The sequence below is a fragment of the Neovison vison genome, chromosome X (assembly GCF_020171115.1).
Source record: "Neovison vison isolate M4711 chromosome X, ASM_NN_V1, whole genome shotgun sequence".
NCBI lineage: Eukaryota > Metazoa > Chordata > Mammalia > Carnivora > Mustelidae > Neogale > Neogale vison.
The window spans coordinates 93,377,004-93,396,016 of record NC_058105.1 but is presented as its reverse complement, the minus strand read 5'-3'; the positions used below and the strand labels follow the sequence as shown (position 1 = coordinate 93,396,016).

The 19,013-nt window shown below is 46.4% G+C and overlaps 1 protein-coding gene across 1 annotated transcript in view; it reads left to right on the top strand.

Annotated features, from left to right (window-relative positions):
- Nucleotides 1–6,246, top strand: part of LOC122896959 (amine oxidase [flavin-containing] A) — a 69,565-nt gene extending 63,319 nt beyond the window's left edge. The window contains exons 12-15 of the mRNA XM_044235067.1: nucleotides 984–1,081; nucleotides 2,892–3,003; nucleotides 3,207–3,269; nucleotides 3,466–6,246. Coding sequence (XP_044091002.1) covers nucleotides 984–1,081; nucleotides 2,892–3,003; nucleotides 3,207–3,269; nucleotides 3,466–3,612 — 420 coding nt within the window. The 3' untranslated portion in view covers nucleotides 3,613–6,246. The remainder of the gene's footprint in view (nucleotides 1–983; nucleotides 1,082–2,891; nucleotides 3,004–3,206; nucleotides 3,270–3,465) is intronic.
- Nucleotides 6,247–19,013: the final 12,767 nt, after the last annotated feature.

Genomic DNA, 19,013 nt, shown 5'->3' with positions numbered 1-19,013 from the left:
TGGATTTCTCCATTTGTACAGTTCATTCACAGCTCACGTAGGGATTCCAGTGCTTTCAGTCCACCATCGAAAGGGATAATGGGAATGAAATTCTATCTGAAGATGCTATTAGCTAGCTGGGGGCTCTTTCAGGGGATTACCTCTGAACTGTTCAAACAAAAAACTCACAGACTCCCTTAGGGAAGAACTCAGAGAAGGTTCTCTCAAGTCTCTTAGAAATCATTATTCATCTCTAATTGTCCCCATTTTACCAGGGTTCCCATCATTCACTTTCCCAGCTCAGAGAAATGGCTCTTAAAAAAGCCTTTCTTGACACTATACTTACCTTTTTTTTTTTTAAGATTTTGTTTATTTATTCTAGAGATAGTGAGAGAGGGGTTTGTGCAGATGGGTGGAGGAGAAGGGGGAGAAGGACAAGCAGACTCTGCATTGTGTATATAGCACCTGATGCTGGGCTCCATCCGAGGACTCCAAGATCATGACCTGAGCCGAAATCAAGAGTCAGACCCCCAACTGACTGAGCCACCCAAGCACTCCTGCATTGTGTTTATCTTATGCCTCCTCCCTTCCACCTTTTTTTTTTTTCAGCTGTAGTAGATGGGGAAGTAAAGTCTGTTAGTTTAGAGAATCCAGAGATTTGAGCAGGCCTTTCCAGAATCTGATTGTTGCTGGGGCTTCCCGTAGACTTAGACTAAAGATTTCAGAGTCTGCATGGCAGCGCCCTCTCTCTCAGATGCTGGAATATTCCATGCTTCCCCTCATCAAGAGGTCAAAAAAGTCAAAGTATACATGTTTTGTCACTTGATACCTCCTTGAAGGCCATTTACTTGGTATGGTCCTGTTTCCCCTTAAAAAGAAAAACAGGGCCATCTTTTTTTTTAACGTAAACTTTTGTTAAAGTCAAACACACAAGAGCCTTCATGGTTGACCGGTAGTGTTTCAGTTTTGTCTTTCCTTTGGAATTCTCTCCCTACTAAATGCAGCCGGTGCATTATGAAGAGAAGAACTGGTGCGAGGAACAGTACTCCGGGGGCTGCTACACTGCCTACTTCCCCCCTGGGATCATGACGCATTATGGCAGGTATGACCCAGACACCATCCTAATTATTCCAAGACATGCACCAACCTTTTTTTCTTTTAAAGATTTATTTGTCACCGAGAGAGAGCACGTGCGTGTGCACAAGTAGGGGGAGCGCCAGGCAGGGGGAGAAGGAGGCTCCCTCCTGAGCAGGGAGCCCAATGTGGGACTCGATCCCAGAACCTCGGGATCATGACCCGAGCCGAAGGCAGATGCTTAACCATCTGAGCCACCCAGGCACCCTTTATGCACCACAAAAATTCATAAGCAAAGTTTGGGGGAAATTATAGAAATAGTAGTCAGCATTCCAATTTCAAATGCCCCGTAGTTAGTGTGTAGATTTCTGGGTGTCCATAGGAGAATCAAGATGCTGGTAAGTAGGAGCTTAGCCATCAGCACACAGAAAAATAGCAGAGCGCCAGTGAGGATTTCAGATGTCAGTGCTCCCTCTGTCAGTGCTCCATATGAGCACTCTGCAAGCTTCCATGTCCTCCCACTGGCTTTCTTGAGCCTGATGAGACATCGAGTTTCACGCGACTACCCTAGGCTTCTGGGTGCCCATCTCTGCCTACAGACGTTGGCTGCAGACATCTCACTGCAGCCACTCGTCTTCGGCAGAGCTGTCCCTTCCATGGACAGCTAACCTGTGAGGAGGGGGTCTCTGCATGGATTCAGGGAAGCCCAAAGACAGAGCTTCCTGCTGGATGTCTGCAACTCCTGATGGCCTTCCCAGCCCCCATGCCATTATCCAAGTGAGGGGCAGGAGGAGAGGCGTTTGGGCATAAGCGTGTCACTGGGTAACATCCGTGGCAGGCTACCTTCCATCAGGTTCCCAGAGGAGCTGAGCTAGAACGTTACCTCCAGCTCACGTGTGTCCACAGAGAAAGAGGGACTTGTTCACTAAGATTTTTCTTTGTTTTTAATATATTGAATCAAATAGTCTTTTTGTTAGTGATAATGGGATTGATGAACTAGAATAGTTCGGAAGGAAGAGTAGAAGCCCAGAAGTGGAAACTAGAATCAAGGACAGATGAAACCAGAGATTTCTGAATTGGAAAAAGGCGAGAAGACCTTGCGGGTACAGGGTGTGTCACTCGGGAGAGTGGATGAGAATGGCTGCAGATGTGGTCGGTTTCAAAGCTGATGAGCTAGGAGGGGACACTTGCCCATTCAGCCCAGTGCTTCTGTGGTTTTCTTTGCCAAGACCTCTTTGGAAGGGAAGGCCCATTTCCCTGTCCTCAGCCAATCTCCACATAAATTCACAAAAGCTAACTATACAGACATGGATATTTTAAGACAAACAGACTTCTAATCCCTCGGGTCTGTTCTTTGCTGGAAATCAGTTCTTCTTCCTGTCTTCCCATTCACCACTGTGTTTCCTCCTGATACCCTGGGAGTGCCCGCTTGGCTCGGGTCTGCTGCCGGATCCCCTCTCGTGAAGACTGCACCCCTTTGGAAAAATGGTGTTGGGAGTAGAATGGACTACAAACAGGAAACCCTACAGCCAAGAAATATGATTATAGATTTCATGTGTGTTCTTGTTTTCTGATCCTAGCTGGCTAGGAAAAGGTCAGTGTCACCGTTAGTGACTAATGATCTGACAGCCCAATTCTCTCTGACTTGAAAGTTCATATCCGTGGGCACAGGCCCAGGGAACAGGGAGGGGCCTTTCACCTTTGGCTGAGCCACACAAGAGTTTTGGAAATGATCTGAGTTGCGCGGTCTTATCTAGGGTAAATAAGGGCAGCAGTGGGCTCAGTGACCTTCTGCGCCTTCCCAAGTAACTGTACGTGACCTCTCTGTTCTCTCAAAGGGTCATTCGCCAACCGGTTGGCAGGATTTACTTTGCTGGCACAGAGACAGCTACACACTGGAGCGGTTACATGGAAGGGGCAGTAGAAGCCGGTGAACGGGCGGCTAGAGAGGTAAGGCAGGGAGGACATCACTGTTGCCTGAGGCCGGTGGTGGTTTTGGCATTGGGCCTTTCTGGTTCTTGACACAGATAAATGTGCACATCCACTTCTCTGCCACTCCCTCCACTCCTGGGGGACTCCTTGATGGCGCATGGGGCCAAGTCCTTGCGGACTTTAGAAGCTCACTTCGTAACACCATGGTCACTTTCTTGTAGGTCTTGAATGCTTTGGGGAAGGTGGCCAAAAAAGACATAAGAGTCCAGGAACCTGAATCAAAGGTGAGTTTCGCGGCTTCCTCTCCATGGGCCAGTGATCGAATGTAAAGCTCTTGACTCTCATCTTCTAGCTCTTAAGGTCATTGTAGATGCCACTGTCAGGCGTATGTCTGCATTCAGGCCTGGTGGATATGTTCTGCCTGCCCTTGTCCAGGCGAACGAGAGTTGCTCTGCTAACGCTGTCTACTCATCCATCCAGGATGTTCCAGCTATGGAGATCACCCACACCTTCTGGGAGAGGAACCTCCCTTCCGTGGCAGGCCTACTGAAGATCATTGGCTTCTCCACATCAGTCACCGCCCTGTGGATTGTGGCTTACAAATTCAGGCTGCTGACACGATCTTGAGGTTTCGGCCTCACGCTTTCTGCTTACTCTTTTCCCAGCATCATCAAAAGCAAAATGTTGGCAAAGGCCGTATCATTGGACCATCTTTAAATGCACTGGTTTTCACCCATAAGTTTAGTCTCAGTTGGTGTCAACGTAAAACCACCCAAAGAATCACCTCGTTAATTTCAGTAAGATCAAAGCTCCATCACATTCTTTGCCTTGTGTCATCTAACTTGTGTTGGCTGGTAGAATAAAACCTTGTGACCAGCTCCCTAATTTCAAGATATGTGATTGAAATGCTGATGAGAAACAATTTCTGTGTCCTGTTTTGCTCTTTTATAACTGAAACGCCGAATAATTGCAGAAATGAAGCGGTTCACTTTCTCTTTGTAGAGGTTGAATAGGAGGCGACCCAGCCCGAGACCGTCCTTTTCACTCCTTGGGAAACAGGGAAGCGTGGGCCCAGAGCCAAGAGGTGGGGCTGAGCCTGGGGATGAGCAGCTCCCCCTTTGGAGGAGGCAGTGAAAAAGAAATGAAAACAATGGAGGTGTAGACCATTGAGGGACATCTTATGGGTCATCCTGGCCACTTCTTCCTGTGAAGTCTCTAGACTTCAGGCAACTTGATGTGACTTGTGTGTAGCTCCCCAGGAAAGCAGAGCAGACTTGTGGTGGACTGTCCCCCAGAAGGCTTCCTGGTGAGCACTGCAGGAGACTGACTATAGTAGGCATTTTCTCTTCCTCTTGGAAGATGGCTAGACAGCACGATAACCTCCTCTGCCGATTTAAAAAAAGTATTTTTATTTTTTCAGGTAGACCCTGACTGTCTGAAGGCCCCTAGTGGTGTATTTTTTTTTTCTTTTTTCCTAAGACCACAGTAGAATTAAGCAGATCCGTTAACTTGATTGACGGAGTTACCTTTGAGTAAATATTAACATGCTGATCTCTTTCAAACAGGAACTGAAATACACATGATAAATTCTGATTGCTATTTGTCGAGACTATCAAATAGAGAAAGGAAACTGGGGCTTTATATTATAATCTCACTGACTTTAGTTATTAAGTTTATAACAGACATGAAATTGAGTGGTTTTAATATGAAGACTGAGTTCTCTATTTTAGGAGTAATATGCACCCAGAGCAGTGCCCACCTCTTTCTGGCCTTCACCATTTAAAAAACTCAGATTTCTTAAAGCCCCCTCCAGAGGTTTCAGCATCTAGGGGGAAAAGTCAACACCAATGTGATCAAAGACAGTTGACAAGGCTCAGTGGACTTGGGTCCACAGGTGGATACAGAGTTCACCTTATCCCATATCATTGATGAATGAGGCATTTCATTTTAGAAGAAGTTTCTAGATAGCTGAAGTTTACTCTATTGTGGACCAAAAATTTTACATAAAGATGTTGCTGGGTATACTTCCACATATTATTCAATAAGATTCATTCCAGTTTACCTTTTTTAATTAATCAGGTCAATCCTTATGTGTCTTGATCATTTTATAATTTTATAAGAGAGTGATAGATACCATTGTGTATGCACCTCTACTGAATGTCACATGATTGTTTTATAGCTGGTGAATCTACTGCTTCTTCTCTCATACTGCTCTTCCCATTTTCAGGATTTTCATACCCTTATTATCTCCTAATACCTCTTAACCTAATCTCCTATCTTCTACTGAATGAGAATTAAAGATTGCCAGGGAAAATCAACCCAAGTTTCTTACATAATTAACCTTATTAATTCACAAGTCTCTGGACCCTGATAATGAGGACTTAAGGTTTCCAGTTTTGCCTATCCTAAGAGCAAAGAGCAGGATTTTTCCGCCACTCTTTGTAATTGAAAAGTGTTTTGGCTAACTAGGAGTTTGGGTAATATCTTGGATATGCTCCAGTCCATAAGGAGTTGGTGCCTATTATATCAAACTGCTTGGAGAAATCACAGCCCTGATCTATTTCAGTTGTTTCTGTTCACTTACTGATTAACTTTGTTCTGACACACCTTTTGGGAAATGCTGACTTCAGCTTCTTAATTGGCAGCAGTTTTAACAGTAAGGAGGTTGTTAACATTATCTGTATTTAATGCTGAAGGACTCCTGAGTACGTAATTTACCCTCCTTTCAAACTTTTTAGAAAACCAATAATTTACCCAAATGAGATCAGCCCCATTAAACTGTTGATTAAACTGTAGATCGAGCTTAAAAATGAATGCTATTCCAGGTGTGCTGAGATGCGAAATCAGAGCTGAGAACTCCCACCATTTTATTTGTCCACCACCAAGATCCTATAGGCCTTTCTTTCCACCCCAAGAAACTAGAGGCAGTTTAAGCAGCTGATAGAGCCTGGCATCTGCTTCAAAGTCCTGAAGGCTGCGTGGGCCTCACTCCACAGTAAGGTTGAGAATTAAACTTAAAAAGGTAACCTTTTTGTGACAACTGTTAAAGAAGGTCTTGAACCGCACTGAAGAGAAAATACCGAAGGATCGTGAACTCTGTTTAGTTTGATTGTGAACTTGGTGCCTAATGTTCTGTCTGAAATGTGCCCCAGTGCTACATGTGGGAGTATGCATATGTGTGTGTTTTGCTGTTGAAGTAATGATTTTGCCCGTATGGTACTGTTTTGTTTGTTAATAAAGTGCACTACCATCCCTGATGCAGAACTGGCTCCTCTTTTTAGTCAATGAGGGATGGGCTTACGAGGCTACCTCGTACTGACTCCCAAATTCTCACAGTTCCCTTTGACTTTCACATTCTATCAGGGTTTCCTGGGAGCTGATCAAATGCTAGAATATTGTGTTCCTGACTGGGTCACAATCAGTGTGGAGTCTAATGGCAGCTTTCTCACCTAAGGAGCTTCTGATGCCTTGAGCCGATCACTGTGGCTCTGTGTCAGTTTCCCCATCTGGAAGAGGGTGGGTTGCACCCGATGACTTCTAAGATTTGTTTCAGGTCATCATCATGGGATTTATGCATTTGTTGCCAGCTCTCTGGTAACATTTCGGCCTCTACTGGTATGGCAGAGGCAAAGTCACCCTCTGTCTTGGTTCATTCCTTTTCTTAGATTGGATTCCCTGGAAACAAACAAGATTGGAGAATAGGGGCAGAAGCTATTGGGGATGGCTCTCAGGAAATATAGCTCAGGGGGTTGAGCAAGGCAAGAGTGGGCAGAAGTTGACCTACTAAGTAATTGCAACTGAGGCCTCAGCAGATCCGAAGGGGGGAGCTGGGACGGCCCTTCAGAATTGGTCCCCTCTGAAACAAGGGATCGGGCCTCTATCCCTTCCTTAGCTGCCCTCTGAGAACCGGTGTTGCCTTGGGTTGGGTGAGGCAGGTCCAAGGACCATTCCTAGTGAGGAACTGCAGTGAACTGAGATCAGCCTGTATTCCCAGTAGCTGTGGGATCCAGGGAGAGGCACCCACAGTATCCACTTACTCCCCAGGAGAATACAGTTGCCCTTTGTCATGTATGAAACTTGAACTTGAGCTTTGGTTTTACAGATAGAATGGAGTTATCTCCATGAGCCTATCCCTGTTAGATAAGGGAACTGCTTTTAGAAGGTTGTACTTCTGTACTAGTTGGGTGGAAGAAAAATCCAAAATTGGAAGAAACTCTAGAAATGCTTCAATCTCTATCCCAATGAAGAAGTCCCTTCAACACGTTGCTAACAGATCAAGGTGGGGGGATGTGAACTTACGAGCAGGAGTCCCAAATCGGATGTTCTCAGGAGTGATGCAGCTGAAAATGAACAGCAGTAGGTATGACGCCTTAGGGAACAGTGGGGATTGTGGCTGACCTGGTCAATACCTGCCTCTCTCAGAAGTATCTATTCAAAGTGCCTTAAAAGATTGTTAACTGATGAAAACGTGTTGAGGCTTTGCTCACAATTGTCAAAATTTTTCTGAAGTCTCTGATAAGTAAGACAAGGCTTGGTTTTACTTCACTGAAATGACAGATTGTTTTAGGATGGCTTTGATTTTCTGCGAAATGGCGCCAAGACCAGCAACCATTCTGTAAAACTATTCAGAACAGGGAAGAGAGGCTGGGTTTAGAAGAGCAAAAAGACAAGGGGGAAAACTCGTCCCGAGTCCCTCCTAGACCAGAAATCTCCCTCAAGAGCTAAGCCTTCCCTCAGCCCACCCCGGGCAATGCTTCTCTCCAGCCCTGTCAATGCTGTGATTGACAAGAACAGGGCCAAACTTTCTTGGAAAAATCACATCCTCGCAGTGAGATAGAACTCAGCTCTTCCGTCAGTGTTCCTTCCATCTGCACTGACTACAGTATAATTTTAGTAAACAGGACGTCAACACTGGATGGATTTTTAAAACTATGAAGCTGCTGTCCGCCTTATACCAAGGTGGTGGGGAAAGTGTCAAGTATGTCTGTTAACCTGAAGGGGCCAGCTGAGACATCAGAGGAACAGACAGTCACTCAACACACGGTTACTGGGCACCTACTATGTGTTGGTAGGCACCGCGCTGGGATTCAGCATTGAACAAGACAGAGCCCACCTTGTAGAGCACAAAGTCTAGTGTAGAAGCCAAGGAACATGTTCACCGTGAATCTGGTCCGTGCTGTGACAGAAAAACATAGGATATATGACTGCAGGGGAAGTGTTCTGGGGGGACATGAGATTTAAGGGGAAGTTTCTAGGATCTGCCTGAAGCCTCTTTAAGTGTCACTGTGTGGCAACTGAGTGAGAACACTGCAACATCGGTCCGAGAAAGGAAGTACAAAATAACAAGATGGAGTCCTAGTCCATTTGCACTGTCAACAAAACACCGTAAACTGGGTGGCTTGTCTACAGCAGAAATTTATTTCTCACAGTTCTGGAGGCTGGAAGTCAAAGATCAAGTCTCCATCAGATTTGGTGTCCAGTAAGAGCCCACTTTGTGGTACACAGATGATGCCTTTTCACTGTGTCCCTTTATGGTAGGAGGGAGTCTCTCCCTCCTTCGTAAGAACACTCTCTCTTCCTTTGTAAGAACACTAATCCCATTCCTGAGGGCTCCACCCTCCTGACCCACGCACCTCCCAAAGGTCCCGCCTTCTAATGCCATCAGCATAAGGGTTAGAATTTCAAGAATTTTACGGGGAAAAGCATCCAGTCCCTGGCAGACAGCATGGCGAAAAGGGTAAAGAAAATCACAACCAGCAACCTCGATAAATGCTGAATGTTAAGTCACATTTGCCCCATGGACCACTGTTCACTACTGAGCCCTTCTCTGCCCCCCCCCCCCGCCGCCAGATCTGTATTAACTAGAACTCTCTTCCAGCCCCTTGTGCACAGGGGCCGCCTAAATTTGTTTTAAAAGAGTGCCATCTTCTGGCCAAATACTGCTGTTTCAATGGAAAACCTAAAGTATTCAAGAGTTTCATTCTTGGGGACTAAGTGTCACCTCCAGACACACTTACTTGTCTGTGCTCTCTTACTTCCCAGTTGCTACCTGGATCAGAAATATTTAGTATTTAATATCCACAGCCTTTCTTCTGCCCAAAAGCCCCAGAAAGATTGTTTTGTTATGTTGTTTGCTTGGCTTCTACTGTGTCTGTCTGGGTACTGGGTGAGGAAAATGTGTGGAAGCCAAGAAAGAGGTGGAAGGAATTACTTTTACCTCAGTTAGAGCAGGGACCTAATCCAGGAAAAGCAGGAGAGAGCGGCTTGGGGGAGGGGGTAGAAGAGAAAAAGTTTTAGAAAGTCAACTTGGAGCTCTGGAATGTAGCTGGAGAAAAAGGGTTTGCAAAAGCTGCCTTGACCACCTAGGAACGCAGAAGGTGAGGAGGGTCTTTAGGAAGTCTGGCTAAGAGTCCTGTGGTGCAGTGAGTACTTTGGGGGGCTAAATTGTGTTTCTTTCAGATACTTATATTGTACTGGGACCACCTTAGAAGTCCTCCAAACAGCCTATATTATTTAAGGCTATATAAATTCAGAGAACATATGGCTAATAGTGCCTGGCATCCTGAACTGTGCCTGAATGCTGTGGTTTCAGTTCATGGGATCTCAGACAAACTGAAGACAAGGACCTCAGCAACCGTGCCCTGGGAAGTCCACATCGAGCTGGTAAACTGTATATCCCAGGCTGGATATACGCTAAATAGACTTCACGGGGAATTCGATTTATATTGAGAAAGAGAGGTCTGCTTATGCATCCTGTGCCCTCACCTGACTGCCACGGACCATTGTGTCAGCATCAGCCAGGGAACATGGGAGGTGTGGATGTGGGGCCCTTAGGTGGGCCCAAAGAGGCTATGTGAGATGGCCTTTATATTTTTCAGAGCAGGCCCAAGTGTGCCTCCTTAAGCCAAGTTCACTGGGGGGTGGCGGGGGTGGGGTCTGTGGAGACAGGCTAAAGGCAGGATCAGCTTCTCTGACAAACCAACCACCTTTGTTATGCCTGCCCTTTTAATCCTGCTGGCTGTATTAGTTTCCTATCCTTCCTATCCCAAATGAACACAAATTCAGTGGCTTAAAACATGAACTCAAGATCTTATAGCTCCAGAGGTCAAAAGTCTGAAATGAGTCTTACAGGGTTAAAATAAAAAAGTCAATAGAGCTGATTCCTTCTGGAAGCTTCAGGGGAGAATCTATTCTTTGCCTTTTGCAGCATCTAGAGGTTGCTGGCATGTTTGGCTGGTGCCAGATCACTCTGGTCTCTTGCTACCACGGACCCATCACCTCTTCCTCAACTTTCGTCCTCCCGACTCCCTCTTTCTTTTTTTTTTTATGATTTCACTTATTCATTTGACAGAGAGACAGAGAGAGAGCATGAGAGGGGAGAAGGTCAGAGGGAGAAGCAGACTCCCTACTGAGCAGGAAACCAGATGCGGGACTCGATCCCGAGACTCTGGGATCATGACCGGAGCCAAAGGCTCAACCAACTGAGCCATTCAGGCGCCCCCGACTCCCTCTTAAGGAGGATACTTGTGTTAGTAATTGGGCACACTTCATCTGTACCCCAATGTTCATAGCAGCTGTGGCCACAATCGCCAAACTTTGGAAAGAGCCAAGATGCCCTTCAACAGACGAACGGATAAAGAAGGTATGATCCATACATACAATGGAATATTCTGCCTCATCATAAAGGATGAATACCCAACTTTTGTATCAACATGGACAGGACTGAAAGAGATCATGCTGAGAGAGTCAATTATCATATGGTTTCACTTACTTGTGGAGCAGAGCATAAGGAATAACATGGAAGACATTGGGAGATGGAGAGGAGAAGGGAGTTGGGGGAAATTGGAATGGGAGAGGAACCATGAGAGACTGTGGACTCTGAGAAACAAATGGAGGGTTTTGGAGGGGAGGAGGGGAGGGGGTTGGGTGAACCTGGTGGTGGGTATTAAGGAGGGCACGGATTGCATGGAGCACTGGGTGTGGTGCATAAACAATGAATCTTGGAACACTGAAAAAAATTTAGTTTAATGAATAAACAAATAAATAAACAAACAAATAAATAAATAATTGGGTCCTGGGTAGTCTCCCCATTTTACAATCCTTAACTTAATCATAATCTGCAGGGTCCCTTTTGCCATGGAAGGTAATATATTCCTCACTCCGGGGGTAGGACAAGAACATCTTTGTTAGGGTCATTGTTCAGTCTACAGCATGGACCATAATGCTCTTCAAAACCAAGAATTAAATGCCAGCATTGCTCAGTCCTCAGATTCCTGCTCTTTGAGGGGCCTGAATCTGGAACAACAAGTAGAATGTTGAATGATTTAAGAACAAATGAGCTCTCTCCTGCTTCCCCGAATGCCGTCCCCCACCCTCCTGCCCCACTCCACCACACATACATCTGAGGAGAGCCATTTCTTGGTTTTGTCCTTTAGGTACAAAAAGGCTGGAAAAACTGTGATCCTCAGAAGCAAAGGTATTTGTCTCAGATAAGCACAAAAGCAGGCCCCAGTGTTGCCCCTTCCATGAACGACAAAACAGAAATTCTTCTAAACCAAGTTCCTTCAGACTCTGAGTACATGACTGAGTACTGGGCTCTTATAGAAACCTTGTTGGTCCTCCCTTCAGGTAGTAGGACCTCAGAGTAAAAGTATCCTACCAGGCACCTGTCAACCTGTCACCTCCCAAAAGACGAGGCAATGTGCCGCTCGGGCAAAGCTAAGTTTATTAGACTTGCTGCAGTGAGGAAGGCCATCATAGTGTTCACATCAGCAGTGTTCGCAGTGTCCTCAAAGCAAAGCGATTAGGGCAGGGTTTATAGGCTTCTAGGGTGTTCGACTTGGGCTGGGTGATTCTTAAGGCTGATCTTGCAAGGTAGAAGACTGGTTGGGAGGGATGACTGGGTGGCTCAGTCCATCAAGCGTCTGCCTTGGGCTCAGGTCATGATCCTGGGGTCTTGGGATCAAGCCCCACGTCGGGCTCCCTGCTTAGCAGGCTTCTTCCTTTCCCCCAGGCTCATGTCCTCTCTCTGGCTCTCTCACTCTCCAATAAATTTTATATATATATATATATACATATATATATATATGTATATATATATATATATGTATTCTAAAGAAGGCTCGTTGGGATTGGCAGTCTATGACATCATAGTTTAAAATGGTTAGGCACAGTGACGTCCATGTCTTTGAAACGAGTCTTGACAAGCAAGCTGTTAGTCTGGAGAGATAGGCTATTGCTGGCAGTTCAAAGTTTTGTATCCCAGGAACAAGTCTTTCCTGGGACAAGATGCCAAGTTGTTTTGACTGGTTCTTGTATGGTTCAGCTCGGGGCCAGGAAAGCATGTTGGTTTCAGTTCTTAGATGTAATGCAGCACTGAGCATACTCAGGATTGCGACACACACATGTTGATTTCTTGGCCTTGAGAACTGTCTTTAGAAACTGATTCCTTGGTAGCACCTGGGTGGCTCAGTGGGTTAAAGCCTCTGCCTTCAGCTCAGGCCATGATCTCGGGGTCCTGGGATCAAGTCCCACATCCGGCTTGCTCTCCGCCGGCCTCTCTGCCTACTTGTGATCTATGTCTGTCAAATAAATAAATAAAATCTTTTTTAAAAAGGAACTGATTCCTTGTAAAGTCATCCTCCTTTGCCAACGAGCATGCGTGTTAAGAGCTGGGTCTCTGGGGTCAACTGGGTTTGAATCTTGGTACCTGAAAATGCTTTTTCTCACCTGCTCCATGGAGCTCTTCAGTGGTTTGAAGCATTCATTAGGATAATGTGGGTGAAAGCTGTTAGAAACGTTACCTGGTAGTCTTAAGAAGAAAAAGAAGATTCAACATCACAGTTTGTAGTCTATGAGGACTCCAACTTCAAAAATACACCTTGAATTACTTCTTTCCTCAACTATCATCTCTGGTTATTTCCTGCCCAAATGTCCAGGTGTCTCTTTTATCATACCACTTGAGTAGCCCAAGTAGTCTTTTCAAAAATTCAAGTCTGGTCCTGTCAGTTGGGACTCAAGTCCCTCCAATAGCTGCTGGTTGCACTTTGGATAAGACCACATATGGCGGCACAGAAGGCTCTTTCTGCTCTCTTCCCTCCCTGCCTGCTTCCATGCCTTAAGGCACTTTTCTGTCCCTTAGAAACTTCCAGCCATCTAGCTTTACTTATAAATCCTCAGATATATCCAGTCCTTTTCTGTCTCAGCTCCCTCTCTCTAGAAAGTTCTTTGATGCAGTCTTCACTTGGCTAAATCCTTTGGATCACTGATGACGTATCATTTCCTCAATGATGCCTTTCCTGACAATCCCTTTGTCACAAATCGTTCTTCAGCCTAATCTCTCATCATTGTCTTTCCCTCCCTAAAGCTTTGAAATCACACATGTGTTTAAGTGATGTTTAGTCTCTCCCCCAGTGATAGGCCCCACGACAAATGGGGTGTATTTGTGCAAGGACCTGGGGGCCATCAACCCTCAGGGCAGAGGGATGGGGTCTTGGGTGGCCAGAGCCCCCAGGCTGCTCACTTCCAGGCATGGAGTGACTTTAGCCATTTACCCAGTATGCCACACAGGTGCAATCATTCCTCCCCCAACCCACAACCATGTCATTTGTGAAAAGCACTGGCTTAAGCCAGTATTTTTGGCACACATCAAGATATAAGCAAGCAAGGATCAAGAATCATCATTAATATTCACATTTTTATCCTAAGCAACATCACTTGCAGGAGAAAAATTAAAACCCACTGTCATTTCCCTGGACCACAGTTTCATATGGTTCCTGGCATCATCATAGTAATGACATAGCTTCAAACGTATCCAGCCACAAACTCAAGTTTGCTGCTCTTTAATTATTTTACTTCCATTGCAACATGCCCTCAAAAGAAGGAATTTAAATGAGCCAATTAGTAACCAGAGGTCAGTCTGGAAGAAATAATTGACAGGAGCAGGCCTCAGATCTCACCAGGGCTCCTTGGATTTAAATTGGAATCTAAGAGCGAAGCATTTATTCATTATTTATTTCCCTCGATCATTTATGACATGCCCAGTCCTGAGGGGAAGCTGGGTATCCGGCTGAAATACAAAATTAACAAATTAAAATTAACAAGCACAGAAAGGAACAAATCCAATCTCACCCCCGCTTGCTTCGAGGGCTGGGACTGACACTGGGCAAATCCAGGAAGGACGCCCCTGGTTCCTCCAAGTTAAGCCAATCTTCTCCTCCACCCCCACCCCAGACCCCCACTCCCAGTGACACACATGAAGCCACCCACGGTAGATATTTCTGGTTGGGTAAAGAAAGAAGACAGCATTGAGACGATATGAGGGCTGTTTAACATGAGGTAAGTGCTTTCAAGCACTCTGTAGACAACAGTGCTATGTGGATGAAAGTCCAGGAAAACTGGCTCTGCATGGCTGCTTCCTCAGAGCAGAAAAGAGTCCACGTGTGGTGTAACGTCGTCTCCTCGGGCAGAGGCAACATGGTGGGGTGGCGAGGAAGAGCAAAGGGCAACAGCCTTGGCAGCCAGGGAACGCTCAGAGGGAAAGGTGGGCTTTCCACACCAGGGTCCTGCCATTCTCGGTCTGGGTTTCCAGGGTGTCTTGCGGGGTGGTGGGGGTGGCCAGCAGAAGACAGCAATAGGAAATCTGAATCCAGGACAGGGCACGCTGTCAGGCTCGGGCAAAAGGGCCCCGCATATAAGGAACAGAGAGACTGGGCCTCTGGCAGAATTCCCAGGGGGCTGCTGACAGTTACAGACCACAGAGCCTCAGTCCTGTTCCCTAAGGCAGACCCATCTTTGTCAGAGGATGGGGTTTGGACCCAGCCTTAGGCCAGTGGTCTGCATTGGGTGCTTTTTTTTTTTTTTTAAAGATTTTATTTATTTATTTGACAGAAAGAGATCACAAGTAGGCAGAGAGGCAGGCAGAGAGAGAGGAGGAAGCAGGCTCCCCGCCGAGCAGAGAGCCTGATGCAGGACTCGATCCCAGGACCCTGGGATCATGACCCGAGCCGAAGGCAGCAGCTTAACCCACTGAGCCACCCAGGCGCCCCGCATTGGGTGCTTTAATTTCCCTGTTCTCACCCCATCTCCCTACCAGGCCCAGATATAGCTGGAACCCAGGTGCTTCCAATCTCTTGCCCTTGCCTCCCAGTGCTCAGTGACCCTTCCCACCCTTCCTGAGGTCTGGACCTCTGAAGCCACCTGCCCTAGTCTCCAGGGACCTTGGCTGACTCACCTGCCAGCCCTGCCTGTGCCCCTGCTGCTCCACCTGGGCGCACCGACCCAGGTGACGTCACCGAGCCAGGGGTACTGTGTGATTGCCCTGCAAGCTCCTCCCCTTGGCTTCCTGAGGAGAGATATTCTGGAGCTGAGCCTCTGAAGACAAAATGGAGAAACTCTTCAGGCTGACAACAGGGAGGCTGCCCAAGACAGAGGAAATAGTGCTGTCTGCAAGGATAAGTCCCGAGGGAGGGTCGTCAGGCCACAGTCCTCTGGGTGGACAAAAGGCCAATAGAGCTTAGTGTCGCTTTCCTTGGTCACACATCTTTATTCTAGCTCAGCCATGTGCTTTTTCACTGAGTTCTTCCTTCCTTTCTTTCTTTCTTTCTTTCTTTTTTTCTTTCTTCATTTATGAGACAGAGAGAGAACCAGAGAGAGGGGCAGAGAGCAAAAGAGGGAGAGAGAGAATCCCAAGCTGACTCTGAGCTGAACACAGAGCCCAATGCAGGGCCTGATCCTATGACCCCAAGATCACCACCTGAGCCAGAGCCAAGAGTCCAATGCACAACCAACCATGCCACCCAGGCGCCCCTCACCGAGCTCTTTCAAACAGGGAACACACCTTTCTGATGTCAAGTCATGAAATCATCTTTCAGCAGCCCCCTCCTGATCCCTGGGAAGCATGGGGCACATTGGGGGCCCTCTTCCTTCTGTCAGCAGGATCTGCGAAAAAGAGGATGTTGCCCGCCAGAAAGGACACCAGGAGGAGGAGGCCAGGGAGAGGCCTGAGGAAAAGCTGACAGAAATAAGAGCCTGGAAAGTGGAGGGGAAGGAGGAATCAGGGGTCTCCCGACATGCAGCACCCACCTTGTGTGGCTATGGTTTTGAAGCCACTCGGCAGAGTAGATTTTATTTCTAGGCTGGCCTCAGTTTGATGACGCTTACCCGTACGACGGTAAAATATGCCAGGAACCCGGGCGATGGGCTAGATGCGTATTGTGAGAGACCCCCTATCCAAGAGGCTTTCTCTTGTAATATTTCAGACAGCGTGACAAACTAAAACAGGGACACTTCAGGCCTTGGTCACCATGTCCTTGCTGGAGGCCCTCAGATTCCCCACCTGGACAGCAGTTTCCCTTCTCCGTGTTAGGCTGCTTGTCTTTCTTCTCCTCAACGATCTTCTGCTCAACTGGTATCTTTTTTGGGGGAGGGGGCGTGAGTCTTGATTTTCTACTTTGCTTTATTAACTCAGTATTTACATTGACAGCTGGATGTTGCCCCAGATCCTTTGGGAAGGAACAGACAATAAGCGAAACATAAATAACAGGAGCAGATTGCCCAGCCAGGTGTCGGAATACCAGACGTCGAAACTGGAAATGTCTTCAGGAGATTTCAAGAAATAACTACTCACCTTCTGACATTGGGTTATCGTAATCACTGAAAAGCTATAATAATGTAGCGTATGGTGGGGATCAGAGTGAAGTCACAGTTGTCTCTGTACACTATTTGGGATGGTTCTCAGATAGGTTCCTTTTAGGGATCACTGCTGTTTGTAACTGAGCAAATATCATGTTTGGATGTCTCAGGGTTCATTCTCAGGCATTACTCAATCCCAGCACTCCCCATAACACCTCACCAGCCCCAACCTGTCCCCTAAACTCTAAAGATATGGCCAACATTCTACATGACGTCCCCACTTGGATGTACATGGATACGTAATAGATGTTTCCATTCTATTACACTAGACTGAGCAACCAGGGTCATTGGCTTGGATGGCTGCCCTGGCTTCCTAAGCAGCCTCCTGCTCCCACACTTCCTGCAGAATAATCTGCTTTCCAAACTGCCAAGTTTGGATTCTGTTCTAAAAGTCACTTTCTCAGCAAGGCCTCAGCGGACCACCCCAATCTACTGGAGCCTCCCTCTGCCCACATTACAATGTTTCCCTTGCCTTTGCCTACATTTCCTTGATGACACTTCTCTCTACCGACCTACCCATTAGCATTTAAGTTCCATGAGGAGAGGGGCTGCCTCTGTTTTACTCACGATTCTATTCCTAGCACTAAGAAAAAGTCACAGGCTGACTTCCCCAGGACGCTGACTCCAAGATGGAGATGTGGGCATGGGGAGGACTCTGGAGGGAGGATGCTCTTGGGATCAAAGCCTATGAGGGAGTGAGGGAATTGAATTGGGCAGAAGGGGAAGTTGAACTAGGCCCTCGTTGCTGTAGGGGTGTCAGCAGACCCCATGGCAGCTTTGAAGCTAGGAGAGTCTCTTATACCCCCCGGGCCCAGTCTTTGAATGAGGGCTACTCTTAGCAAGGGACAGATCTTTGGGCCAGGGTGGTTTCTTCAGCCTACAGAAAGGGACACAGCCAGGAACTGTCAGCTTTCCAACTTTCAGGGAGAATTAATGCCCACAGTCTCCCAAAGAGGGATCTCTGTGGCACACTACAGTACCCACTACAAAGCAATTCTTGGAAATATTTGCCGACTGTACCCCTACTAGGGTACAGTACCCCTACTAGGAGTTACCTACTAGGGGTTGCCCTGTACCCCTACTAGGAACCCTCCAATGGGTTGTCTTCCCACTTAGAATGAAAGCCAAGGCCTTGCTATGGCCTAAGCCTCCTTCTGTGATCTTGCCTCTGTCAAACCCTCCAACCTTATTTCTTACCACTAAGTTCCTGTGATTGTTGCTCTTGCCTTTAAAGCCCCAATTCTCTTCCTCTGATGTTCCAATCACACTCTCACCTTTGGGCCTTGCACTTCCGGTTTCTCGTGCCTGGAACGCTCCTCCCCCAAAGAGCATCATGCTTCCTTCCCTTATTCTACTTAGGACTCTGTTCTAAAAGTCACTTTCTCAGCGAGGCCTCAGTGGACCACCCAATCTACTAGAGCCTCCCTCTGCCTACATCACAATGTTTCCCTTGCCTTTGCTTACATTTCCTTGATCACACTCCTCTCCACCAACTTATCCTTTAGCATTTAAGTTCCATGAGGAGAGGGGCTGCCTATGTTTTGGTCACAATTCTATTCCCAGCACCAAGAAAAAGATCTGGGATAAATAGTATTCCATGTATGTTTGCTGAGTTGTGGTTGAATGGTGATCATTCTTTAAACCATATAATGCAATGGGCAGAAGAACATATGGAGAAGATATTGGGGTTAGACAGAGTGGTAAGAGAGCAAAGAAGAGCTATTTCAAAAAAAAAAATCTAAGCTTTGGAAATACCAGTAACTCAGAAAGATCAGGTCCTTGGTATTCCAGATAACTCTTTTTTAAAAAAAATTTTAATTTTATTTTTTAAAAAGACTTTATTTTCCTATTTGAGAGAGAGAGAGAGAGAGAATGCTCACAGAGGGAGAGTGAGAGGGAAAAGCAGATGCCCTGTTGAGTGCAGATCTCAATGCGGGTCTCGATCCCAGGACCCCAAGATCATGACCTGAGCTGAAGGCAGAGGCTCAACTGACTAACTGAGCCACCCAGGCACCCCTCCGAGGTGCATCTGAAGCTCATGTCCACCTCTTACTGATTCTGAGACCTTTGTCTCGTAGCATCTCTGAGACACAGACTCCTCCTCTGTAACATGGACATGATAGGGGTGATTTTGGGGTTAAAAGAGATGATGTACAATGTCTTGTAAATAATACATGTTTAATGAAAGGGAGATATTATTATAATATAATTAATAATGAGCAAAATTATTATCCAAAGACAGTTTTATAAGGAGATCTTAAATTGTGTTAAGGCAGTTGGGTCTTTTAGGATGCTTTGGACTGTAAGTGCCAGAAAACATATTCAAACTTGTTGAA